The following is a 27,730-nucleotide window of genomic DNA, read 5'->3' as shown; positions in this document are numbered from 1 at the left end:
TGAGATTTTTCTTCCACCCAACAAATATTTGAAATCAGTCTTCCCCCCCTTTACAGGATCAAGTAGCATTATATCAGAATGTCAATAATTAAGTTTCCCTGATTTCTTGGTTCTTGGTGCAAGGCTGTCTTGCCTTGGACTTAAGACAGCCTCCTAATTCTGTCTACTTGCAATCTGATGGTTTTCCTTGCTGCACAGGGCGATGGATCCAGAGTTTTTAATAAAAGGCTGCAGGATAATATTTCCCTTTTTAAACCAAAATACTTCAAAGGCTGCCCATTTTTCTCTTCTATCACTGGACCAGATAAAAGACTCCAATCCCAAATATTGCCACTTTACACTGTTTTGATTTTTTTTCCCCTGTACTCATTCTATCCAAATCAAATGCATGTAGCACCAAACATTTTACAGTGATTTTTTTAAAAGCTACACAACATCATAAGTATGCTAGCTAGCAATCTTGATCTGAATTGTAAACACAGAATGGATACAGTAGAAAGAGCCTGCACTGAGTTCATACAGCTCAAGTGGAGGAGGCTACATTAAGGTAACAACAAACAGAAGAGTAGAATTTGACATTTACCATCAGAAATTGTAGAGTTCTAGCATTCATCCATGCTTCACTAGTTTCTCTAGAGAGGCAGGAAGAACAGATACATAACCATTAACATTATAATTGAAGTGTGGGTAATAGTTATGCAAGATTCCACAGAAGAGAGGATTCCTAATGCAGTCAGAAAATTGTCCAAGTTCCCTTCTTTCTCTGCTGAGATCTGGATTGTACTGACCAGCAGAAGTTCAGAGGACCAAAAGAACTGCTGATGTTGTCCCACAACCAGAGACCACCACAACCAAAAGGCAGAGCAGAACTTCTTAGCTGTTCCACCACTTCAGCCTCATCTAAGACTTCCACCGTTGCAAGTTCTGCCTTTGACAGCCATTCACAATCTCAAACACATCTGAAAACGTTTCAACCTCTAGCAAGCAACTCTTGAACACAGTGCATGCAGCATCCTTGCAGGGACCTACTCAGCCTCTATTATTGAATAGAGTTTGGTTTGCTTACCATTACTAAAGGACAGCAGGTAGAACTGAATTGTTAGTGTACACACACAGGTGAAACAAGTTTCCCACTCAGGGAGAAAGCCTAGCCTGCCTTAGTTTCCACTGACAAGAGGCCCATAGGACAGCTGGTTAATCCAAGTGGAATAAATAAACCTAACAGTCTAGCTTCTCATAACACATACATGCTTCCAAACCCCATTACGATCACAGTATTTTCTTTAGTATGTTACGTGTCAGAAATTGTCATGATTTAGCAGGTATGATTCCTACCTTGTGGAAACTCACTACAGTTGTATTCAATTATACGTAGCACACAGAAATATCCCATTAAGGTTTTTCTTCCTGGCTAGATGTATGTCACATCATGAGAACAAATCTTACATGTTTTCAAAGAGCAAATTTTAGTCTGCTTATCACCTCAATTCTGTCCATGTAAGTGAGACGTTATCTCCACAGACACTGTAAAACAACAGAACTAGAGGCTAAGATTCACACAAGTCACCTGTCAGCCCTTTCAAGAAAGATTTCTCTCTACAGCAGGTAGCTCCACACATCCTGACTTGAAATAAGGCTTTGATGCATAATGCAAAGAAATAAACAAGCCTGCATAGAAAGGCCCAGCTGTATGTCAGGGAGAAAAGATAAACAGCAAGAAAAGGACCCACAGCCTAGAGATGGTTCTTACATCTTCATTTACAGAACATTACTGCCCTGGTCCATAACCCAGGCCCTTTTAATCCTCCTCCATGAGAGGTTGTTATCCTGTCTTAGAGCTAGAGCTATGAATATAAGAAGATCAAACCTTCATGAAGTGTTTCACCCACGTGGCAGTTTCCCATGAGTGCATTATCCTGTGGGAGCAGGATTATTTTCCTCAAGCAGCAGGGTTATCCTTAGATATAAGTCTGTGACGAGGGGCACAGGCTACAAGAAGAAGAGGGAAAAAAAGGGGTAGAAGTGTTTGCCACGACCCGGCCGGCCCCGGGCCACGTGCGCTCCGGGAGAGGGGGAAGGGCAGAGAGCGAGCTGACAGTTTTAACAAAGAGAAAACACAACGGCAACGACCTGAGGAGGAAGGGTAATTTACTGAAGCTAACTAAAACAAAATCAGAAAAACAAGGGTATCAAAAATGAGAGTCAAACCAGGACAGTGCGAGGGAAGCACGTGCTTTCCCCGCGGCGGGCTGAGCTGGGCCAGACGGAGAGAGGCAGCCGCTCCGCGTCCCGTCCGCAGCTCCCCCGCTTCCTCTTCCCGCCAGGTCCTCCAGGGATGCCGCCCCCTCCCCTCCCAGTCAGGAGTAAACGGAACCAGAACATTCACTCGTTAACTCCACGTAATGTTCTGAAGTGGAATACTGACAACAACAACAACAAAAAAACCACGAAACCACCACAACGTGAAATATTAGAATACTTGCTTTTTGCTTTTTTTTTTTTTTGAAAAAAAAAAGAAAGAAAGAAACACCTCTGCTCTCATTTTTATGAGACTGATACATGCTTATCAACTCCCAGGATCTTCAAGGATAATTCGAAGTCTCTGATTACAAAGCTTTTAGATTGGTTTTAAGATCCAACAGCATCTCAGTATAGCACAATAGGAAGTACAGCAATAACAGCAGAGCAACAAGGCATCAGGCCACAACATGCAAAGATTTACCTAAACACAACAATCACAGAAATAAAGAAAAGAACCTACTCACCCTCAGAAGACCTCAGCCACATGAGGAACTCCAGAGAGAAACCCTCACCTCCACTGCCAACCCTTAAATGAGGTCTGGGAAGGGGTGGATCCTGGCTCCAAACTTTCTGGTCACTCAGTATATTGCATGCACCTGAGATCCCCTGGGTTGGCCCTGCCCTCCCACCAGGTGCTCAATCACTGCTTCAAGCCCTGACTTAGCATTTCTGCTACACCTAAAGTAAAAACACACACAAATAAAAATATCTGCCAAAGAAACCTCCTATAAAATTCCATTACAAAAATTAACCATTTCTTTAGGACCTGTGGGGCCAAACACTAAATCAATGAGATAGTCCCACAGCATCCTTTCCTCTGCAACAAGCCTCATAAAGGTTGTGCTTTACAAAGATGTGTTTGTTTAACCTGTGACATTTGTGCGCAAACGAGACCAACACGAGAGAGCAGATGGAAGAGTGCAGACAAGAGAAGAATATTTTGTGAGAATCTAGGCAAAATCCACTTAAGGTAATTAATACGGGAAGAGCTCTCTTACTGTAAGGTTGAAATGCAAATGGAAAGACACGCGATGGAAACAGGCAATCCTATCTTGCTACACATATGTTATTCGAGGAAGGAAAGAACCTGAGCTCAAATTTATGTTTTGCTGCTCACAGTGTTTGCTAGCTGGCAAATAGGTATTAACTGAGTGAAATGTTTAGAGATTTGACATTTGTTGGCAAGGAGAGAGTTCATCATCTGCATTCTTTGCAGCTGCTGATACTCAGCCAACACACCCCTACCCTGATGTCAGTGGTCAGAATGAGAGCCACATCCTAACTGACAGTTTAATGCCAGGAAATCTCTGTTGAATTATTAGCTGAGCCTCCAACTCCCAGAACTGCATGTTGCTCCTCAAGCAAGTTGAAGATTTCCTAGTTTCCAGTTCAGACAGGGAGGATTCTGCGACCATTAAACCCTGCTCAAAAGTCCAAACTTCCTTTCAATGCAGGATTTTTTGCACATATTCACAACCAGTATAAGCCCTCAGTTAAAAGAACAGAATTGCCCAGTCCTTTGGGAGATCAGAACTGCACTGTATCCATAATAACTATTCACTGTCACAAAATGCCACCTTGGCACTGAAGGAAGGCATCCAAAATAGAAAAAAATATTGTAACAGTACTTCATCTTCCCCTCCTCTGGCTGGAAAGCTGGTCTGTTCAGCTTTCAGTCTCTAGTGGATATAATCATTTATATATAAACGGAAAACCTGTTTGTGACCCATCCGCCTGTATTATCAAGCGCATTTTTTAGTCCAGTAGCCAGGTGTCCATTATGTGGACTACTAAGTGATTTGCAGTGACTGAGTTTGCACTGTGTGTGGCTATCACACATATTATATGCTGGCTGTACAGAGAATGAAAGCGTGCCTATTATGTTCCAAATAGCAACAAACCCTATTACCTAAGCCACTGACTCCCAGTAAGAAAACCAGAAAAACTGTTGCTTCACTACCTTAATGAAAATTTGCTTTTTTGATCTCAAAGTACTGTACATTGAAATAAATGATAGATTTATATCAGTGAAGAACTGGTCTGTGAGTTGAAATCATTTATTTTAATAATTTTGATTTCTTGAGCTCCAGAGCTTGTATTCCAGAGCGAGGTCTCACCCCAGACACAGGAAAGCAGACAAAAATCCAACTACGTGAATGTGAGTGACTTATGAGATGGAGTCACGAGGATGAAAAGTCTAGGGAAAAATTGATAAATTTCAGATTTGAAACCAAAGGACATTTCTGAAACATCTTGCAGTAAAAAACTGTGTTCTGTCATACACAGCCAGAATTAATTTGTTGTAAGGAATGGCTGAGAATGACTGTAGAAGAATTACTTGATAAAAACAGTTTGGTTGAAAGCAATGTGTGGAGGTGACCTAGTCCAAACAACTTTTCTACACAGTGCTAACTTCACTTCATATTTTGAGATCCTGGGCCTTGTCTCTCTGAGTTCCAATGTGCAAGGTCTGCTCTGAAAGTAATGCCTCCTGTTTTACAGCAGCGGGCCTTTACATGTACAAGAACAAAGAGACATTAGCACCACAGGAAACAGCTGCAGTTCTACAGATTGAGGGCAGATAGAAATTTAGTCCAGAGCCTCACTTAATAAGATCATATTGAACTCAGGGCTCTCATGCACTTGTAGTTGTCCGACATCACCGCACAACCCTGCATCCACAACGCTGCCGAGACTGCTTAAGGGAAGATCTTAAAGCTAGGACTGAAAAAACAGGAAAACCAGAGGAGGATGAAGAATAAGCTTATTCTTCAGTTCACTGAGCATATACCGTACACAATACTTCCTCCTCTCATGAGTGGCAGATAAAGTCCCACAACTGTCCACCTACTACCAGTGTTGCTCCGTAAATCGTGTTCCTTACTATCACATCTACGCAATTCTTGAACACCTCCAGGGACAGTGACTCAACCACCTACCTGGGCATTCTCTGGCCATTCCCTCTAGTTCTATCATTAGTTATCCAGGAGAATAGGAGAGACTTGGACCTGTTGGAGGACACCCAGAGGAGGGCCACAAAAAAGTGTTCCTAGGGATGGAACACTCCCTCTATGAGGACAGGCTGAAAACTGAGGCTGTTAAACCTGGAGAAGGTTTGGGTAGACCCGATTGTGGCCTTTCAATATCAAAAGGGAGGCTATAAGAAAGCAGGGGACAGACTCTTTTGGTCTGTTGTGATAGGAAAAGGGGAAATGGTGTCAAACCATGAAGCAGTTCAATGACACACCTTTGCTTCATACACGCTTCCATATCAGGTGCCATTTTGACAGACTGCACCTCTGCTGCCATCTGTCACAGGGCAACAAAGTGTAATGGAATACTGGTGGGAAGGTTCAGACTCTTTGTCATAGCACCAGCATCCACCCCTGATGTCACGGGCCAGCTTCTGGAGCAGCCTTTGTATATTACTATTATCGAGTTATATCACAGCACCTTTGAAACAATGCTAGCTGAGCTGAGTGTTGAATATATGCACTGTATACATACAGACATATTAGTGCATATATTTACGCGTATATTAATTAAGCTTTAGCTACTTTTCTCTCTGTAAGAACATGCTACTAAGGATTGTCTTTTCATTGTGAACATTTGACTAGTTGTAGCCACTGCAATCTTCCGTTATTGCACAAGCCACCCACAGACAATGAATACCAGAAGAACCACAGCCATTTCATGTACAGGGAGATGAAAACACCAAATGGAGCAAAGAGAAGAATCAAACTCTTTTTTTTTACACTTTCCATTTCCATTTTACCAATGTTTCATGATCTCTTGTGACCCATAAACTGACTTTCTATAAAATAATGTTTTCCTATGAATGATCTCAGTGCAAGTTTCCTTTTGTTACTCTTTGAAAGTGATTTTTCATTTCATATTGTAACAGAAATGTTAAATCAGGGCTTGAAGCAGTGATTGAGCACCTGGTGGGAAGGCAGGGCCAACCCAGGGTAGCTCAGGTGCATTTAATGCAGCTGAATGACAGGAAGGGATGGAATCAGGATCCACCCCTCCCAGACCTCATTTAAGGGTTGGCAGTGGAGGTGGAGGCTTCTTGGTGGAGATTCATGTCTGCTGAAAGCCTTGTGAAGGTAAGTAGTTTTTCTTGCTTTGTTTCTGCATTTGCAGTAGTTTTGTGGTAGTTGCTGATTTGGGGTTTTTTATTTTCTTTAGCCTGGGATTGCGTTATTCTGCCATTACTGCTGTGTTCTTTGTTGTATTATAATGTTATGTATATGTATGTGAATATTTGCTTGTATAGCTGAGTGAATAGGAAGGTCCTAGGGAGAATTAAATAATATTTATCCTATGCTTTCAACTGATTTGTTTCCAATTTGCTCATTAATGTATTACATGTATTACAAGAGATATTTCCATGATTTTTGAAATTGTCAGGTGATTATAATGATTTCTTACAGATGTGAGGCATAATGTAACACTTACCTTTGAATGCATAACTGAGGATGAGGTAAAAAATAATAACAAAGAGGGTTATATCTTGATTTTTTTTTTTCCCTAGTGATGTTTTCATGTATTGAGACAGTGCCTGTGCTTTTGTGCAGTGAGGAAAGGAATGAGCAATGTGGGTTTTTTTATGGGACTAAAGAAGGACTTAATTTTAAATTGTAACTTAACATTAGAACGCAAACACTAAGTAATAGTAAAGCCTGAGGTGTTTTGTCTGAGCTAGTTATGGTAGTTGCCTTGAAGAGCCTTTCATAGATGGCTTAATTATATTGCTCTCCACTCTCACTACAGGAGATTAGACTGATATTTAGCATGCAGAGGAGAAAGCCTGGCAGGAAGTCTATGAGATTGATAGAAATAAGTCGTTTCAGTGTCATACGGCTTAGCAGTATTGTGGAATTGAGTGTTTCTGGCTTTGGAATCCTAAGAGGGGCTTGAGTCTTCTTCTGACTTGCTGAAGGAATATTTGTTTTTTTAGGGAAGAATCTGTGTATGGAGAAGAGAGATCCAATATTATAAACTTACCAAGAAATGGAAGCTGTGAGTTTCAAGCATTAGCTACTTCTGAAGTGATAGGGGAGTAAGTACATCTGCATGTAAGGGTCTTTTCTGCAGAGCAGCCAACTGCTCAACAGTTGAATTGCATGAGAATTTATTTAGGATGTTCCCCCCCAAAGAGCAGGAGACTAGTGACAGCAATATCATCTGATTAACTGATTTAAATGAGCATTGGTTTGTTGTTGTTGAGGTATTTGGTACAAGTCTTCAGCAGTTACTTCTAAAGCACCTGGTGAGCATGCTCTCTTCTTCAGTAGAGCAGAACATTTTCTCCCTTAAGCCATGTGTGCTCAGCAGGTGAGTGATTTGTGTATGACCCAGAAGCCTGCAAAATTATCTCATATAGTTTCCTATGGATTGTTTCTGTTGCATTCTGAGTTGGGTTCCGCTGTTTGCCGTGCTGAAGTCTGGAGCCACGTGCCCAATGTATTTTATAATCTAGTATCCATGTGTTGTAGCTGGGAGAGGAGAATCTTGGAGCACTGAGTGGTTGATACACTGATGTTTTTCATAACAAGAAAAAATTAATGTCGTCTTTTCAAACTTTGCAGGTCAAAAGAGTACAGAACCCATCTTTGGGTAAAGTCTACCAAATAAGTGTCAAATGGATGACAAAAATGGCACTTTGCTGTTAATGCCAGCTATTCTGCTAATGACACCTACTCCAAACCAGATGCAAATGGGAAGAAGCACATGTACCTGGCTCGAGTCCTTGTTGGACAGTATTCCCAGGGGACACAAGGAGCAATTACTCCAGCAGCAAAGAGTGTTGGCAACAGTGTGGATCTGTTTGACAGTTCAACTGATAATGTGAACAATCCATCCATGTTTATCATATTTAGTGATATTCAAGCTTACCCGGAGTACCTCATCACTTTCACTAGATGAGCATTTTGATTGCAGCCATGATTGCATGTCTCTTAGCTTTTATTTTATAAATCAGTCCTACAGATCAACCAAATATGCAGCAAAAACTATTTATAGTTCTATCAAATTAGTTTCTAAAGGCCTGTTTACAGTTAAGCAGCCTCTGGTTCTTTTTGATATCGTGAATATAGACTGTTTTTCCTCTCAGAGTAGTAGCTGAATGCATTTAAGATGAGTGTAATCTGGCAGGTAATGTAACAGCAGTTTTCAGTAGCTGTCCCACGCCTCCCCTATCGTGATCCTCCATGCTGTGTTCCGGCCATCCTAGCTGCAGCAGTGCGGGTGGGAGAGAGTGCAAGACTGAGTGCTTGGTCTCACATTTCTGAAAGAGTGAGAAGCTGTCATCAGTTGCGATGCAGACTGTCATTCACAGTTCTCAATAAATGAACTATCTGTACTTAATGGCCTGTGTTTGTCTGACATGATCTGCGGGCATTTAGCATTTGTTTTGAACGGGTCAGTTACTGAGTGCTTGGAGACTGACATCTCTAATGTGGATTTACTTTTAATACAATGGATAGGTCAGTAAGAGGTTCTGTCAATGTGACCTAACTTGCTAGCAGCAGTTAATGCCTGAGGTACCTAGGTATAGCCTAAGAGAGCCAGGAGAGTGGAAGTTGGGAAGATGCTTCTGTTGTTATGCACCAGCTGTAGTGGCATTCCTCTGATCTTAAGCAGGAAAGAACAGGGCAAAGGTGGGTTTTTTTGTGTTGTTTTTTGGGGAGGGGGAGGTGGATGAGGGGATGTGTCCTTAAGGCTTTTCTATTTGAGGCCAATTCCTCCTATATTATGTTGGCCCATGATATCAGAGGTGGGCGTTGGTGGTATGGCAATAGAGGCTGAACCTTCCATCAGATTTCAGTTACACTTTGTTGATGGGTGAGGCTGCCCCTCAAGTACTGTGCTCAGTTCTGAGCCCCTTGCCATAGGAAAGTCATTCAGGCGCTGGAGTTTGTTCAGAGAGTGAGCTGTGAGGGGTTGGGAGCAGGTGAGGGAACTAGGATTGTTCAGCCCAGCAGGGTCTCAGGATACCTTATGGCTCTCTACAACTCCCTGGAATGAGGCTGTAGGGAGTATGAGTTGGCCTTGGCTCCCAGGTGACAGCAGTAAGATGAGCAGTGATGGCCTCATGCTATGCTGAGGGGAGTCAGGGTGGATATTAGGAAATATACTTTCTCAGAAAGTGCAGTGATGCAGTGGGCCAGGCTCTCAGGGAGATGGTGAGGAGTCACTCTCCTTGGTGTTCAAGAGCCATGGAGACGTGGCACTGAGGGACACGGTCAGTGGGGTGATGGTTAGGTTCAATGATCTTAGTGGTTTTTTCAGCCTTAATGATTCTATAGTATGTATCTCTGATTTTACGAAGTATAATGCAAATAACAGTGCTCAAAAACCTGGAAAGGAGCCTAACCAGGGAGGTGTGAAAACCTACTGTGCAGCGGAGCAGTGGCTGAGACGGGGCGTGTGCCATAGATCTATGCCGGAAAATGCCCCGTGCCGCTCCCCCCCGGCGGGGAAGAGAAAGCGAAAGACAACGGGGCCGGGGCAGAGCGCAGCCATGGCGGGGCCGCGGCCGGGCTCCTTCCCGCTGCTGGTGCGCGGGGATTGGGGCACCGCGGAGCCGCCGGCCGCGCTGCGCAAGAAGCTGCTGCTCTACTTCCAGAGCCCGAAGCGCTCGGGCGGCGGCGAGTGCGAGCTGCGAGGAGGACCCGGGCAGCTGCTCGTCTGCTTCGCCCAACCCGACGGTGAGCCGGGATGGAAGAAGGCGGGGGGACAGGAAAACGCTGGCTTGATGAGCTGTAGCTTAAGAGATGTAACTTCATGCAAGCTTATGTATACATCTGTGCGTTCAAACACCAGGTTGTTGTATGTGGTGTAATGTATATTGTTATTTGCCCAGAGGTGCTGTAGGGGCACCTTCTAGGGAGATGCTCAGGGTCAGGTTGGATGGGATCACATGGTTGGAACTGGGTGGGCTTTGAGATTCATTCCTATCTGTGATTCACCATCTGATACACACTGTGCAACTCTGATATAATATGCAATATGCACCATAATATGTGATATAGAATATACAATATGAGCACTTACATATACAAGCCTAAATTCAGTGCTTAGTACTATCCTCTAGATGTCTTTTTAGTAAACCTTTATCATCTGTAAATTAATAAATCCAGGAAATAATGGACTTTCTAATATGGCATAGTGCCAGCAAAGGTTATGGAGCAAATCATTGCATCACGCAGCACATACAGTACAGGACAGTAAGGGGTCAGACTCAGCATGGGTTTGTGAAAGGCAGATCCTCCCTGACTACTGTAAAATCACAGACTCCTTTGAGTTGAAGGGACTTCTAAAGGCTGTCTTGTCCAACTCCCCTGTAAGGGACAGGGACACCTACTTCTCAATCAGATGCTCAGAGCCCAGTTCAGCCTGACCTCAGGCATCTCCAGGGATGGGACATCTACCATCTCCCTGGGCAATCTGTGCCAGTGCCTCATCTCCCTTATTGTAGAACAACTTTTGATCCAATTTTTGTCAACAGTAAGATGACATCTTCAGTGGATGAGGGAAAAGCTGTGGATGTGGTTTACTTGGATTTTAGCAAAGTGTTTGATGCTGTTTTCCAACAGCCTTCTGGAGAAACTGTCAGCATATGTCTGGGATGGATGTGCTGCTCACTGGGTGAGAAAACAGGCCTGAAGGGTGGTTGTGAACAGAGGTCAATTGGCTGATATATTGATATTAATATGATGGCAGTTAATCCTTATTGTGATAGCAGATATATGTTAGAAATATGAAATAAAAAACATGCACTGGGGAGGAAGTATTCAATTCCAGTTATGTTAAACACATGTAGATACATATGTGTGTCTGTGCATAAACTTGTGTATGTAATTTTTGTCTTACCATGCTTCCTTACTGCTGCCTCTCCCCAGCTGGTAAGCTGAGGTAAGACTACAGCTCCACGCTGCTGGAAGAGGGTGTGCAAGGCATGGGGCTGATCCTGGGGCTCCTGTATTGCCTTGGGGCTGCCGCCTCACACAGGTTGGGAAATGTGTGATGGTGCAGTGCAGGCAGAGTGGAGCTTTATGTCTTCATGTTCTGTTACTGGGATATTCTCTCTGCTTGTTTCCTTCTCGTTCAGGAGGAAAGTCCCCTGTGTGCTCTGCTAGTGTCATGAGTTTAAAGATCTTCTATTTAGTGGGGAGATGTATGAGTTCTAAGCAAATGTTAGGACATGCCATAGGGTTTAATGCTTATAGTTGTTTTTCTGTTCAGCTTATCACTGTTTTCTTTGGTTTTCCTCAGTGAAGCAACAGGTCCTTGAGAGACAGACTCATGAGCTGGATTTGGGAGAAAAAGGGAAGTTTAAGTTCATTGTGACAGAGCTTGGAGCAGCAGCTAAACAGGAAGCACTTGAGGAAAAATTAGTTCCCACAAAGGTGAATACAAACTATAATCCTAACTAGAACTTTGAAACAATTATGAGAATGACAAATCAGTCACTGATAACTTGTTTTCATTTTACTTTAGGCTCTGGATGCCAAGAGAGACCTTCAAAGAGAAGGTAAACTGTTGTCTGTTTCTCTCTGTGATGATTCTTCCTGAAATAAAAACAGATCCTCCCATTCAGTGGGGAGTTGGGCTGAAAGTTTCTCTCTGAATTTGACAGCCTGGCTCAGATGATGTGGGGAAACATAAGCAGCCAGGCATACACAGCCACTCCCCTACAGTGGGATGGGGTTGAGAATCAAAAAGGTGTGAGAGAACTGATGGATTGAGATACAGTTTAATGAGAAAGGAGGAAATCATAATAGTAAAGAGCAAGTGATGCATGACACTGTTGCTCACCACCACCTGACTGATGACCAGCCAGTTCCTGTGCAATGGAAGCCCACCTGTTCAACTGCCCCTATTTTGTTACTGAGTATGACACTGTATGGTATGGAATCACCCTTTGGTGCTTTGGGTGAGCTATCCTGGCTGTGTGCCCCCATCTCTCACTGCCAGGCAGTCTTTGACTTTGTGCAAGCTCTGTTCTGCAGCAGTTGACATATATTATCAACGTTCTTCTCAGTCAAAAGCCAAAACACAGCTTTGTACTAGCTACTAGGAATAAAATCAACTCTATCCCAGACTGAACCAAGACAAGTGCTGTGCTTAAAACTTCTTCCTGAGTTTGACACTCAGACTCAGGTGATGTAGAGAAGCATGCATAGCCAGGTATGTGCACCAAGGATGGGGTTCACCCTGCCATGCTTAGGTGCCGTGCATCTCTTTTAAACTTCTATAATAGCCAATCTCATTAGAGAAATGTATCCAGAGAGGGATTTAGTTCCTTTATCCTGCATAGCTGCTCTAAAATGAGACATACATACAAACATATGCAAGGTCTTAATCCCAGGCCAGGTGTCTTTGCACTCCCTGCAGTTAATAGACTTTGTGAGGTGGCACATCTCACCACTATCACAGTGAATTTGACTACTTGTCCAGATCCCCTTTCAGCAAAATTCTAGCAAGTTTTGTGGCTCCAAAAGCGGTCTAGCAAGCAGCACTACATGTTAAAATACACCTGCCTTGGTGAAAAGTCAATGCTAGGCCACCAAGAAGGACCAGTTCCTTGGGAAATTTGTCAGTGCTAGCACTGGGGCATTTTCCTTTCTGTACTAAATCTGGTTCAATGCTGCCTTGGATGCTTCTCCTCTTTTGTACGTTTTCTTCGCTGGATGTGGTGGCACAGATGATTCCTGTCTATGATGTGGAGATGCAGTGGTGGACACAGAGCTGTTGTTTCTGCAGCTGCGCCTTGTTTTCCTCATGACAGGGTTATGCTGTTAGGCCTTCAAATCCTCCATTCTGTAAATATTATGGCTTTGGTATCAGTTGTTGCTGTATATCAGGCTTGCTCCTGAAACCCTCTAGCCAGCAGTGTGCAGCCCTTTGGCTTGACTGCCTGCTCTAGCCCCGCTCCTGCGTTTCCTTTTCTTCCCTTGGGCCTGCTCAGACTGCTGGCTCCATGGGGCCCCATTGGATCACAGGGTGAAGGTGTCTGTTTCCACAGAAGGTATAGGGCCAGAGGATGCTGTAGGGACAAGACCAGTACTCGGTGAGATGACAGAGTTGCTGTGGGGGGCGGGAGTACTGGGGGTCTGTGCAGACCTGCATGGTGGCACAGGGCTCTGGTGGGGTGGGGGTCTCCAGTGGAGTCAGAAATCACCATTCAGTATCAAAGGTGCCGCTGCAGGGCTTGGGGGTCATTGGTTGCTTTAAGCAAAAGCAACTTGTGTTCGTTGGGAGAGCGAGAGGAAAGCTGCCACTATTTGCAAGCATGGCTGCCGTGAGCACTGTGTGGCTCTGTGGTTACTTGCAGGTACTGGGGGTTTGTCTTCCACCTGATCAGCCAGCAGCTGGCTGCATAGATATCCCTTGGTGTCAGAGACAGTTCTTCTGCCCCTGATGGCTGCTCCTAACAGGGGGAACTGCCATGTTGGGAACAGAGTACTGTTGGGTGGCTGCTGGATGGCAGCATCTCCTGTTGGGTCCTGCAGGGCCCTCTGGTTTTGGCAGACCGTGTGTCTGGAAGCTGAAGGTGCCTTCCTGCTCTCTGTTGGCTTGAGGGACAACTCTCTCAGTTCCTATTTGCAGTTACCTTCAGGCCATGCAGGTGAAATGGGAAGAGCTGCTGAGGTGGATCTCTTTTCCCCCCCGTGTGTCTGTCTCACCTCCCTGCCTGACCCCAATCCCCTTCGATTTCAGTAAAATCTCAGCAGAAAAATCTTGGGTGATGACTGACGGTGCTTTGGCCATGCAGATTTGGGGCAGAGGGTACTTCTGAGGTTGGCTGTGTGGCCAGCAGCATCCTGGCTTCTACCAGCAGGAGAGCAGCCAGCAGGAGCAAGGAGCTGATTGTCCCTCTGTACTTGGCATGGGAGAGGCTGCACCTCGAATGCTGTGTTTGGTTTTGGGCTCCTTGTGTGATAAAGACACTGAGGCTCTGGATCATGCACAGAGAAGGGCAGTGGAGCTGCAAATGGTCTGGAGCACAAATGTTATGGGGAGCAGCTGAGGGAACTGGCATTGTTCAGTCTGGAGGAGGCTCAGAGGAGACATTATGGCTCTCTACAACTCCCTGAAAGAAGGTTGTGAGGAGGTGGGATTCAGCTTTGGCTCCTGAGTGACAGCAGTAAAATGAGAGGTGATGGCCTCAAGCTGCGTTAGGGGAGAGTCATTTGGATCTTTGATCCAACCTTTACGATGCTATGATTCTTCTTATTCCTGGAAATGTGTACCAATATAACAGGGTCTTTTTCTTTTTCTGTTAAAAATGTTGCAGGAGGAGCTTTGCAGAAAACAGAGAATGATTTTCCAAAGAGTGAACTCCAGGAGAGATCTCGCTCCATGGAGAAAACTGCAGAACAGTCTGCAGAGACTTCACCTTCTGTGGTGCTTGAAAATGTTGAAGGATGCACTGCAAAATGCATACAGATACTGCTGGAGAATGTCAGTGGTTTAGCTGCGGATGATGACTTCACTGTGGAAATGATACCGGAGTTAAATGTTGCTGTAGCTACTTTTCTAAAAAGTATTGGTAAGACAGGATGAACGCTGACAATTATTTTCATGCGTATTGCATACGTATGAATCATAGCGTCCAGAGCTTGATTTCTTTCCTTTTAGAGATTGAGGTTTTTAAAAACTACCTTTGCAGTGGTCTCTCAGGGAAGATGAAAGTTTTACATACTGCTCCATGAAAATGTGCTCCAAATTTTAGAGTGAAAAGGAAAATTGTGACAACTTCACTGTTTCTATCTCATTTTGAGACAGATGGAGAATTAGAAACAGGCTGAGTATGGAGATGGATTCTGTAGATTATTGGAGTATATAAAGTTTCTGTTTCAGAAGACAGTGAAACAGTGAGAAGTGCTTAGTATATACAAGATACGGATGAGGAGACAGAGGAAGTAATAATGAATAGCATGAAGTAACATGGCTGTGTCCATTTCCCCCCCTTTTGTTACAACACTGAGTTATTTTGCAGCTGTCTTTTCTGCAAATACAGGGAAAAGTAGACTTTGCTTCTCCTGTGCCAGCCATGATGATAAGGATGTGGGAACACACGCTGAGTTAACACTGCATTTCTGTCTACAGATACTCAGGAATTCATCAACAAATTTGCACAAAACAAAAGAGTGAAAAGATTTAAAATAACTGCCAGGCTTCTTGAAGTGACTCGCAGCATCAAGGTTGAAAACATACCAGATAACATTTCCACAGACTATCTCACAGTTTATTTTGAGAACAAACGAAATGGAGGTGGGTCTGTGTCAGACATCCAGCTCTTCCCCGAGGAGAACTCGGCCATCATTACTTTCTGTGATCACAAAGGTAAGGTTGCCTCTGTCCTTGCTTTTCTTTTGATGTTCTGTGTTTGCTTAGGAATGTTTTTATGTTATATTGTGATTTAGTTCTTGGTAATGTGTTTTAAGTCCCTGTCAACTTTATGATTCATTTAATTTGTCTGCTCCTACCAAATGGCAAATATATATTTAAAAAAAAAAAAATGCATTGGGACAATGAGGGTTTTTTTTTTTTTTTTTTTAGGTTGAAAATAAGGTCCATTTCATAGTAATATCCTGATTTGACCCTGCTCTGTGCTGGGGTTTCTTTAGGAAGTGAAAGAAATGCACAGTTGTATAAGGAGTTAATCACATAAACACATTCATTAAACTACTTGGAACCCCTCGTTCCCTACAGAGTGCCTGGAAAATTGGAAAGACATGAAAATAGCTCCTTCAAGTGGTCAAACAAGACAAGTTATTTTATTCAATTTAATTGTGCTAACCATAGATTAATTTACTTGATTTGAAACTAACGATGTGTGTATGTGTGTATATAACTCTTAGATCTAAGCACTGTCCTGGAAAAGCAGCATTTTCTTGAACAAACACCAGTTTCTGTGTATCCATATTACCACTCGCTGGGAACAGCTCTGTATGGAGAAGAAAGACCAGTTACCAAGATGCCAGACTCTGTGGTGATGCCACTAGATCCCTATGTCTGGCAGTTTCTACAAAGGCAAGATAGACTGATTGAAGCCATAAACCAGGAAATGGCAAATTGCCATTGTTGTCTAAAATGGCCGCAGACAGATTGTGCTCAACCAGAAATCACACTGTGTCCATCATCATCTATCTCTGAGCAGAAGGAAACAATGATTAAGTTGATCAAGACCTGGAAGCAAGATGTTTCCACTGAGTTCTCATGTATCATATCACGTTACATTGCTACAAAGTGTAAAGTGAGTTCAGCTAAGTGGAAAGACGTGAAGAACAAATGGATGAAAGATGCTGATTTGATCATAACTGATATTTCTGAGGAGATGGTGGTGATAGCAGGCAACAGAGCAGCAGTGGACAGTGCAGAGAAAGAAGTGAGGGAATGCATGGAAAAAGCCATGGAGGAAAGTGAAAGGAAAAAACAAACCATAGAAATTTCTGTGTCGATCACCCCAGGGAACTATGCAGTTTTGCATAATGCTGGGCTAGAAGAGAATATTCATGAAGAATATCCATGCTTAAAGATCTCTTATGATGACACAAAAAAGACTGTTCAGTTGTGTGGATTATCTACAGAAGTTTATAAAACCAAAGCCAACTTACTGGAAAAGGTATTGAATATGCCCTCGACATCAGTTAATGTTAATCGCAATGTTTTCCTACATCTATGCTGTGTAAATAATAAGACAATGTCAGAGATGTTATTTGCTGCGAACAAAATTAATGCTTTTTATGAGCTCAAAGGTGACAGTGTGATGTTATTTGGAGAGACTTCTAAAGATCTTTCAGAAGGAGAAAAGCAATTAAAGGCAAGCCTAGCATATAAAAGCATTGATGTGAAGGATTGCGAAGTCACTAAAATGAAAGAGTGGAGTGATCTGCTTGCCTTCTTGCGTAAGAAGTACCCCTCTTCCCAGGAAACTGTTGTCATCCATGAACCTGTTGGAAATGAAAATACAGTGATTATTACTGGCTTTACTGAGACTGTAGAAGAAGTTTATCAGAACCTTTATGATTTTATAGATAGAAACATGCAGGTGGAAAGAGAAATCCCTGCTAAGTTTGTGGCAGCAGTGGAATTTGTAGAGAAGGAAAAATCTGCTGTTTGTGATGAACTGAGGAAGAAGGGTGTGACAATAAGCTTTCACACCAAGACGCCGTGTATTTCCCTGAGTGGACCAAGAGCAGAAGTGTCAAAAGCAGCCAGTGAGTTGGAAAAAATTATCTCATCCCTTTACTGGAAGGATGTGTCAATTGATAAACCAGGGGCAAAGCAGTTCTTTGTCGACAGGAAAGATACATTTGTTTTTGAGGCAAAGCAGAAGTTTAATTGTCTGATTAGACTGAAAGAAGAAGAACAACAGAAGAGCGAAAATGTTGATGATAAAGAGGAAAGAAAGCTCCACTACAAGCAAACCGTACAAGATGGCGTTGAAGTGCTGGTATATAAAGGTAACTTTTGCAATTACCTAGTTGATGTTGTGGTGAATGCATCAAACAAAGACCTAAAACACACCAGTGGCCTCGCTTGGGCACTGCTCCAAGCAGCTGGTCCAGAGCTGCAGGCTGAGTGTGACGAGGTGGTGAGGAAGAGCGGGCGTCTGCAGGCCGGCTGTGCGGTGATCACGGGAGCGGGGAAGCTCCCCTGCAAACAGGTCATCCATGCTGTTGGGCCCCGGTGGAAGGAGCAGGATGCAGAAAAGTGTATGCGCTTGCTGAAAAAGACCATTAAGATGAGCCTGCAGCTGGCTGAAACATACAATCATCGCTCCATAGCTTTCCCTTCTGTCAGCGGAGGGATTTTTGGCTTCCCGCTGCACAAGTGCGTAAATGCAATTGTGTCAGCCATCAAGAAAACCCTGGAAGAATTCAACGGGGGAAGCAGCTTGAAGGAGATTCATCTTGTTGCCACTGATGAAGAAACAGTTCAGGTTCTGAGTGAGACTGTACAAAGAGTGTTTACAACTAAGCTACCCACCTCAGTGCCGCAGCAAGGATGCTCCACAGATCACTGGCAGGGGGAGAGTCAGAGGGAGAAGAGAGGAGAGGATCTTTGCGTGGCTACAGATGGTGAGAAGGTGATTACGACAGCAGAAGGATTGCGCATCCGAGTGGAAGTGAAAGACATCATAGATGCAACGGTAGGTCTTAAAATTTTCCATGTGGTAGCTAAACAAGAAAGCAAGATGGCAGAACTGATAGATTTCAGACTGGGGTCTGTCATTCTGAAGCTATTTCTAGTGGGCAGACATGAATTTCAGAAGTTTTGTTTCTAGCCCGGTTTTATTTATTCTTGACCCCAGATCTAGGGTCAGTGTGTAAAGTGCAGCATGGTCGTTGAAGAAATGACTTTAGGAAAGCAGTCCCACAGAAGATTGCATGCTTAGTTTATTTTTCCAACGTCTAGACCTGATTCTGTTTTTTTCCCCAATATTAGGTTCTTCCCCCGTCTGTCTCTACGAGCCTGTTGCAACGGAAGAGCAACATTAGATGTAAAAATGTTCAGTGGGGCACATAAATAATAAAAATAAATAAATAAATAAATTAAATAATCTGTAAATAAAATACCTCCTGTTAATCTGGAAAGCAAACAACTTGGCCTATTTTGCTTCGTGAAAGCACAGCAACCTTCTTTCACCTTGTTTTGGTGCAAAAGATGCTGCTTCTGATCAGTATACAGTCCCACTTCGGTGAAAGGGAGAAAATGTGCATTAAGTTTTGTGGCTTACATGGGCTTTATGCAATACATTTTGTATCTTGTGATGATGCTGGCAAATGCATTTTTGAAGTCTGGCTATAGATATTTTTGTTTTTGTTTTGTTGCAGACTGATGTTATTGTCAACAGCGTTGGCACAGATTTGGGGTTTGGTGTGGGGCCTCTCTGCCGTGCCTTGCTGGAAAAGGCTGGACCAGAGCTCCAGATGGAGTTTGACAAGGAAAAAGGACAACAGGCAGTTGGTAGTGGGAGTGTGCTCTGCACTAGTGGATGCACTCTGGCTTGCAAGTTCGTGTTTCATGCTGTACTTTCTCAATGGGACAGAGGAAGTGGGCAGGCCCTGAAGGTACACTTAAATTTAGTTCTAAAATATTTGAAATGTCAGCATTTGAAACAGCTCATTTAGACAAATGAACTTCACTTCCTCCTGTTTCAGTGACCTTAAAGATGGCTTGTGTACCCTCAGCTTTTTTCTTATATCAGCATAGTCTCTATGGAGCTAACGATGTATGATGTGAAAGTATTTTTTCTCATTTTCTTAAATAATTGATCTTTGCTGTGTTTTACAGACCCTAGAAAACATAGTCAATTCATGCTTGATGAAAACTGAAGAATTTGGACTGAATTCCATCGCTTTTCCAGCTATTGGAACTGGGGGATTTAAATTTCCTAAAGCTGTTGTTTCTAAGTTAATGTTTGATGAAGCATTCAAGTTCAGCAGCAGTCACAGCCGGAAGACTCTCCAGGAAGTTCATTTTCTCTTGCACCCAGATGATACACATAACATTCAGGTATTTTTTCTCTGGGCAAAGCCACCCATGTCACAGGCTGTTCTAATCAAACCTTAGCAATATGTTAGTGATAATGTTGCTTTCTTAAGGGAATGACTTAGCACTTTTTTACTACTTTGGGCCAGTGAAAGGGGATGTCACTCTGCTATCTCATTCAGCATCTCTAAAAGCGAAACTCTCATAAGCACAACCTGCAGATAAAATGTGGCCTCACTTGTTGACACTGTAAACACATGTTGCTGCTCACTCATCTTTTCACAGAGCAGTTCTGGTAATGCAAAGGCAGTATCTGTTATCACACTGTCTGCTTTCACTGTTAGTAATGATGCCTAAATGCTGTAAAATGCATCAGATGGCTCAGCAAGAGTTACACGACTGTTAAATTCAATTATATAAATATTTGGTATATAAAGCCTGAAATCGTATCTTTGGTGCCTTTTCTCTCTTTCTAGGCTTTTACCAGTGAACTAAAATGTAGGGTAACTGGTAATGCAGCACCACGGCTAGGTAAGTTTTGGAGGGACAGGAGGAGGGACATGGAGGAGAATGTAAGTACCTGCAAAGTGGTTTTATATGTAGCAGGAAACAGATGAAATATCATAAGAAAGAAAGAACTTATTTCCTCTTAACGGACTGACATTCTTAAATTCCATCTGTAAAAATCTTGATGAGGAATTTCTTTTGTTGAGGAAATGCTTAATGTGACCAGTCATAGCACATGGAGGAGGACAGTCTGGTAAGAGAACCATCAGTATTCCAGCTCAAAGGGCTTAAGGTTGTGTTGGGATCTCCGTTACTGGTAATGCTTCTTGTTGTTTTAGAGTTCAGAGAAGAAAATCTCTCACAGAGTTGGTCTCATCACATGGCTCTAGCAGTCCTTCCTGAACTGATACTGCACAAACTTACAGGAATTGAGCTGGTTTCACTTTCACAGTATTTAAGTAGGAAAAATACTGTATCTTTCTGCTTTCTGAAATAGATTTAAAGAGAAGTAGGCAGAGACTGCTATCAAGCTGGTGTACAGTAAACTCCACAAAAGGATAAATTACAGTTCCCATCAGTGGAAAGAGATAATATCCAAAGCTACAACTGTAGTGTTTTAAGATCTTTTTTTTTCTTGCAGACTTCATCAGCCCTGTTTCAACTGAAACATTGGGAGTTCATAAAATGAAGATTGGTTCCATTACACTCAAAGTAATTAGTGGAGATATTACCAAGGAGGACACAGAAGTTATTGTAAATATATCAAATCGAACATTTGATGCCACATCAGGTATTGCTGATAAAGAACTACTATGAATATGTACTTCTTTAGTGGAAAGCTTATGCTAGCTTCTAGGAACGCAGAGGGGAGAGAGTTGTCCATATGTGAGACTTTTATGAAGTTTATTTTTCAGATGAGAAATAGAAAGCAGTGATTTGTCAGGAAATAGGTCTTAAACTGTTTTATCACATGTTCTAAATATTGCATGTAGTTTTCAAACTACTCAGAGGTTTAAAATGAAAAATGCTTAAATAAAAGGGATTTTTGAGATCAAATAAAATTATGGAAAAATTCTCATCCTAATATATTTCTTTACATTTATACTTCATTATAAGCCCAAGCCTCAATTGTGTAAGAATGAAGACACCAAAGCAATCTGAGAGTTAATCTGAGAGTTTGGTGAAGGTCATAATATTACTAAGTAGAACCAAATAGGAGTCATTTTTAAGGATTTGCAATCCATAACAAATCCATAACAAATCTATTTGCAGCCAGTGCAGTTTGTGATAGAGGGCACTCGGAGGAACTGGCAAGGTTTTGCCCTTTGCTGGCTCTTGTACTCTGATATTTGGGGGTGTTCAAACTACAGAACTTAGCTGGAGTTTTGAGTAGAAATACTGAAGCTGACTTAATGAATGTGTATGCTTTTTCTTGAATAATTTAAGGGGTTTTCAAAGCAATTATGGATGCTGCTGGTTCCAATGTAGAAGAAGAATGTGATCAATATGGTATGTTAGAACACTTTTTTTTTTAAATTAGATTTCTTTTTCTTCTCTCAAAACACTTACTGTTCTTGCTATAACTCTGTATCCTGATAGCATAATTATTTTATCTTAAAAAAAAAAAAAAAAAAAAAAACAACCTCTGAGTGCTAGGAGTTTTGAGAAGTCCTGTTGCCCTGGCATATGCTTTAAGAATTTTTCTTTTCACAACTGAACAGACGTTGGAAGATTTCTGATGCTAATAAAGGCTTGGAAAATAATACAATGTAAGATGTCAGCCCTGATGTTATTCAAGCATGCTCCTGACTTAAGAGCAGAAACAGTGCCTTTGGCTCAGACTGACTCTGCTCACGAGACCATTCATCCTCACAACATGACTTCGATCTGAGGTGTTTATAACCAAACAGCGTTGCTCTGAAAAATGCAAGAACCCTTTCAAAGATTCTGTACCACAGTTCTTAGACCAATTAGTCATTAACTTCAAGACAGTATTTTAAACATTCGGCTCTTCTGCAGAGTAACAATTTGAGCTTTCAGTGAGTAAGTGATAAAAGAAAGGATTTCATGTATAAATGAATTGTGCACGATAAATTGGCATGCCTTTAAATAAAAGTGAGCTGTATTTAAATTGAACATAAATTAAGTTGTACTAAATAAGAAACTGCTTCAAAGGAGAGATTCCAGGAAATTGCAGTCAAACAGAAGACATGCAATCATTTGAATTATTGTCTCATGAAATTCTGACACTGGAATATTTACAGAGAAAACTTGAATCATCTACAACCAGGATAATATAGCGCACACAGAATCATAGAATGGCTTGGGTTGAAAAGGACCACAATGATCATCCAGTTCCAACCCCCCTGCTATGTGCAGGGTCTCCAACCAGCAGACCAGGCTGCCCAGAGCCTCATCCAGCCTGGCCTTGAATGCCTCTGGGGATGGGATATCCACAACATCTCTGGGCAACCTGTTCCAGTGCGTCACATCCCTTCTTTCTACTTTCTCCACTCCTCTTCAAGTATTTATCCCTCTAGTGTACACTAGCATCCATATTAACATTTGCCTTATCAGAAAATAGCCACTTTGAAAATGTCTCTTTTCTTTTTAATCTTCTCTCTTCCAGCTGGACAGCTTCAAAGTGGTTTTATTACTACAGAGGGTGGTGCACTGTCATGCAGTAAAATCATCCACTTGATTCACAATATGAATGTGAAGAATCAGGTCTCCAAAGTGCTTCATGAGTGTGAGCTAAGGAGCTACGAATCTGTTGCCTTCCCAGCAATTGGAACAGGTTTGTGTTTTCATGGGGAAGTGATCAGAGCTGTGATTGGAGTGTTTGGTGAGAAGGCATAATGGGAGAAGAGAGCGACGCCAACCTACATGAGCTGGATGCTGCCTTGATTTAAATATTGTTCACCGCCTGATACGTGTCTTCTATTTTTGTGTAGGTGCTGCACGACAGAGCCCAGCAAAGGTAGCTGATGATATGTTGGATGCTATAGTGGAATTCGCAAGCAGTAGATCAGTGCAGCATTTGAAAGAAATCAGAATAGTAATCTTCCAGAAACATATGCTGAGAGACTTTTATGAAAGCATGAAAAAAAGAGAAGATCTAAATTCGTTTGAACCACAATCGTGGATGTCTATGCTAAAATGTAAGTAAGTGGGTTGTCTGTATGCTTGGGCTCACAAAACTAAAGGTCTTATATATAAAACTAAATAATTAACATATATTTCTTCACAGCATATTTTTGGGGCCAGAAAAAATCCATTGAGAAGAAAAAGCTTTTGGCTTTGAAGAAGAAAGTTGATAAAGTTACATTTCAAATTTGTGGAGAAAGCAAAAGAAACGTGGATGCAACTGAGTCCTGGATACTAGATTTGATTTTAAAGGAACAGTTTGAAAACAAGATTGTAGATGAGCTAATTGAAAATTTTGATGAGAGACAAATTGAGGCTTTGGCAGATCTCCAGAGAGGAAAACACGTTACCATTCAGCTTGATAAGAGCCACTCTCCACCTTGCATTACAATTTCTGGTATCAGCAGGGAAGTCTGTTCTGTTTCTGTGGAAGTTCAAAAAATGATAAAAAAAATAATGACTACTCAAGAAGAACAATCCAAGGCAGAACTTGTTTATAACCTAGTAGAATGGAGGTATCAAAGAACTGATGGTAGCTTTGTTGCTTTTGATAAACTGACAAATATGCAGCTGGAAGATGCCAAAATAGATAAAAAAACACATCTGACCATCAGAATTAACAACAACAACTACAGGGTGGATTTGAATACTCTACAGGCTCTTGATGACCAAGGAAGAACTATAAACATTCAACGTGTGCCAAAGAATGAAGGTAAATTACTGCTTTGCTAATAAGAAACCTTTAACTGGTTATTGAATGAGAATTCTGATAATTCCAAAGAAGTTATTCCAAAGAAGTAATTTTCTCCCTAGCTATTTACTTACTTACTTAGCCAGGCACACCACAGCCAGCAATTCTAAATTCATAATTAGTAGTACAGTAGGTATAATCAAAATCATAACTTCTATTGTAAATACAGAAGTTATCTGCGTGTATGTAACCAGTAAGTATAGGCTTCATACATAAATTTGACAAAGGAACATGTTTGGAATTGTGTGTTTTATAATATTTACTGTGTTCTCAGCCTCCTAGTTGCGGTCAACCTACACAAGTGAGCTAGATATGAGTGATGCTAAAACAATTCCTGTTTTGCAGATATGCAGTCAATAGAGTTCCCTGCGAAGTGGGAAGACATGCAAGGGGAACGAGTCAAACTGGTGGCCCTTGCACAATCGTGTCAGGAATATCTCGAAGTTCAGAAGAGATTTCAGAAAACTGCTCACCGCTTTGTCATAGAGAAGGTGAAATCCTATGGGGAAAACAATGAACTCTTGGGCTGAAAGCATTCATATGCTTCCTAAGTATCTGTTGTCACATTCTGTAACCTAATACACCTTCTGCATCCAAAAATTCCTAACAGTTGCACTGGCATTTCTGCCTTCCTAGTAATGCAAAATGAGTGACTCTAAATATTCAGGCTATAACTCTGTTTAACTGATGTGATATTGAATAGTTAACATGATACATTAGGGAACTGTATGTTGAAATTGGGCATATGAACAAAAGCATTCAAAATTAAAAGGAAAACATCTTATTTCATATAAGAAATATGATTTAAGAGATGAAAGATTGCGGCCTTTCAGCTATGCGTTGGATTACACTCTGCTTCCTTTTCTGCAGTTCATTTCATTGTCAAAGTTGACAAGATTTGGCCACTGAATGCAGCAGACCTGCCCATCAGTCTGTAGGGTGGCAAGCTGTTGATGGGAGAAACATTTGGAGATACAGAGACTCTACTGAAAGATCCAGCTGCCCAGTTAGCTCTCTGCAGCCCTTGCAGGCTGGCTGTAAAGCTTTTTACTGTTTTACTACTAGAGGAATAGATTTCCCTGCTGGTCCCAGACAGAGCCTTCCAGGCTACAGTGCTGGTTTTAACCAAGTGTCATGATTTGATCCTTTTTTATTGAAAAGTCCACAAAACAATGGACAGAGATTTAATTGCCAGGGAGAAGATAGAATTCTATGAGAAAATAAAATGATATTAAGACTGAGAACACTTGTTTGAAAAAACTTCTCCAATGATCATGGTCAAGAAAATAGGAATAGAGCAAGATATTAGTGTACAATGTTTAAAAAAAAAAAAAAGAGCCAGCAACATCTGTCCTCCTGCCAATTTATTTTTAAATAGGATTTTCTCATGGCTACGAAAGAAAAGAAGTAATTTTGACTACTTTGCTGAGGTCTAGAAGATAAATTCACTGTAATGCTATTGCTACAGCCTACCCTTTTAATGGGAAAAATCATCAGTAAAGATTACTAGGATGTATGGAATGCATCTCACATCAATGCTTTCTTTCCACTAGCAGTGGTAGAACATCCTATTTCTTAAAATACCAGTGCTACTATAGTTGCCTTGTACACAGCATGCAAGTGTGTACCAAAAATTACCGAGCTCAAAAACCATTTGTAAGTTACCTTTGTTTCTGATTTTCAGGAGGCTCACTAAATACACAATGACAGGGTATAGTGATAATTGTCATTCTTTCAGTTTGGTTTGTTTTTGATGTTTTGTGGTCATGATCAATATTGGTCTCTACTATAGCTCTATTTTGTGACTTTGCAGATTCAAAGAATACAAAATCCCTTCCTCTGGCAGACCTACCAAATCAAAAAGAAGTCTCTGTGTATGAAGAACAAAAATCAAGATAATGAGAAGCTGTTGTTTCACGGGACAGCTAAAATCTCATTGAGCGCAATCAACTACAATGGATTTAATCGTGGTTTTGCTGGAACTAATGGTGAGTCATTTTCCAAAGCAGTTAATTTCCTGAAGGTGTACACAGTGCCAGCAGATCTCTAGGGCTGATTTGATCTTGAGAGGCCTTGGGCAGCCTGACTCAGATCTGGTTGACACTTCAGCCTGGTCTAAGGGGATTCAGGTTGGATTCTGATTAAAAAAAAAAAAAAAAAAAAAAAAAAAAAAAAAAAAGATTATTACTCAGACTGCTGATAAACTACAACTAACTTCTGTTTTTTCTGTAGAATAAAAAGAGAGTTTAAGAGATTATTCTGGGAATAGAAACACTAACTATATCTGAAAACATCTTTCCAAACAGCTGCAAGCATTGGAAATGGAACCTACTTTGCCGTTAATGCCGTTTACTCTGCTCAGGACACTTACTCAAAACCAGATACGAGTGGCAGAAAGTACATGTACCTGGCTCGGGTCCTCACAGGAGAGTTCTGTGTTGGGAGCAGGGGGCTGGTCACTCCACCTCCAAAACACTCAACGGATCCCACCGACCTGTACGACAGTGTAGTCGATGATGTGAATGCTCCAAATATGTTTGTCATATTTAATGACATTCAGGCATATCCAGAATATCTTATTACTTTCAGACAATAGAGTACTCTTCATAGTCTAAAAAATGTTGGTGCCTTTTCTATTTTTTAAATGTAACAGGCATTTCTTGATTGCTGTTTACACTTAGGTCTCTAAGAGCTTTTTTAATCTATCCAGGTGCTTAAATAAGTCTTCATAGTCACCAAGGCTAGGATAAGCAATATTTTAAAATGCATTATTTTAATACTCACATTTCAAATTCAGTTCCACAGAGGTGTAGGCAAGAGCTTGAGAACAGGTTAGACTTCTTCCCAAGCAAGGCAGATGGGAACTGGCAGGAAGGGGAGCTGCTGTGCCATACCTGTTGCCATCTGACTTTAGATTTGCCATATGAGGCTTTCAAGAAAAGGGCAGATGTGGCACTGAAGGGCACAGTGGCGTTGAGTTGATGATTGGACTAGATGATCTTAGAGGTCTTTTCCAACCTTAATGTCTGTGTGACTCTATGCATTATGTACATCCAGCTTCCACGTACGAAGCCATTGCTTCTGGAGTTTTTAGGATAGTAAAGAGTGATGAATTTCTGCTGGATGAAATGGAAACATAACTCTGTCCAAAGTGGTGCTTCTAGAGAGAGGTTATCTATAGGGACACTTTCAATCAGACACACATTCTAGGGCCACATAGGGACATATTGTAGGTAAACAATTTGAAAATGCTTTATGTTCTGTAAAGCAAATAAATAATGATATACATACCCTTGAACATATGCAGATTGTGCACTGATTGATCGTCTTCCACCTGTCAATTAAAAGCCCTATGTGTGTTTTGTTTTATTAAAATTAGTTAAAGTAGATTATGTGGTATTGCTGAGTCACTGTTTACACAGAGGAGCACACTTTGATTAGAAGCATTGCTTTACGTCAGAATACATTTATGGTACAGCAGTGCTATATATAGAAAGAAGCTGGAAAGCC

General features: G+C 41.6%; 1 protein-coding gene across 1 annotated transcript; it reads left to right on the top strand.

Moving 5' to 3' along the window:
* Positions 1-9,767: 9,767 nt before the first annotated feature.
* On the top strand, positions 9,768-27,607 carry PARP14 (poly(ADP-ribose) polymerase family member 14). Its single transcript, XM_010713866.4, has 17 exons — positions 9,768-10,016; positions 11,584-11,717; positions 11,809-11,842; positions 14,609-14,863; positions 15,424-15,660; positions 16,179-18,472; positions 19,158-19,394; positions 19,618-19,839; positions 20,292-20,346; positions 20,963-21,112; positions 21,769-21,831; positions 22,952-23,119; positions 23,277-23,483; positions 23,573-24,181; positions 24,566-24,711; positions 26,034-26,208; positions 26,527-27,607. Exons 1-17 carry the CDS (start codon positions 9,830-9,832, stop codon positions 26,814-26,816), a joined length of 5,463 nt encoding a protein of 1,820 aa, XP_010712168.2. The 5' UTR covers positions 9,768-9,829; the 3' UTR covers positions 26,817-27,607.
* The last annotated feature ends 123 nt before the right edge of the window (positions 27,608-27,730 follow it).

This window comes from Meleagris gallopavo, chromosome 7 (assembly GCF_905368555.1).
Source record: "Meleagris gallopavo chromosome 7, MGAL_WU_HG_1.1, whole genome shotgun sequence".
Classification (NCBI taxonomy): Eukaryota; Metazoa; Chordata; class Aves; order Galliformes; family Phasianidae; genus Meleagris; species Meleagris gallopavo.
Note: the sequence above shows the minus strand (reverse complement) of the source record. Positions and strands in the feature narration are given on the sequence as shown.

Coding starts and splice junctions, on each gene's coding strand:
- PARP14 (XM_010713866.4), top strand. CDS start 9,830: ATGGCGGGGCCGCGGCCGGGCTCCTTCCCGCTGCTGGTGCGCGGGGAT. Junction 15,661..16,178: donor TACTTTCTGTGATCACAAAG/GTAAGGTTGCCT, acceptor TATAACTCTTAG/ATCTAAGCACTGTCCTGGAA. Junction 24,182..24,565: donor ACGTGTGCCAAAGAATGAAG/GTAAATTACTGC, acceptor CCTGTTTTGCAG/ATATGCAGTCAATAGAGTTC.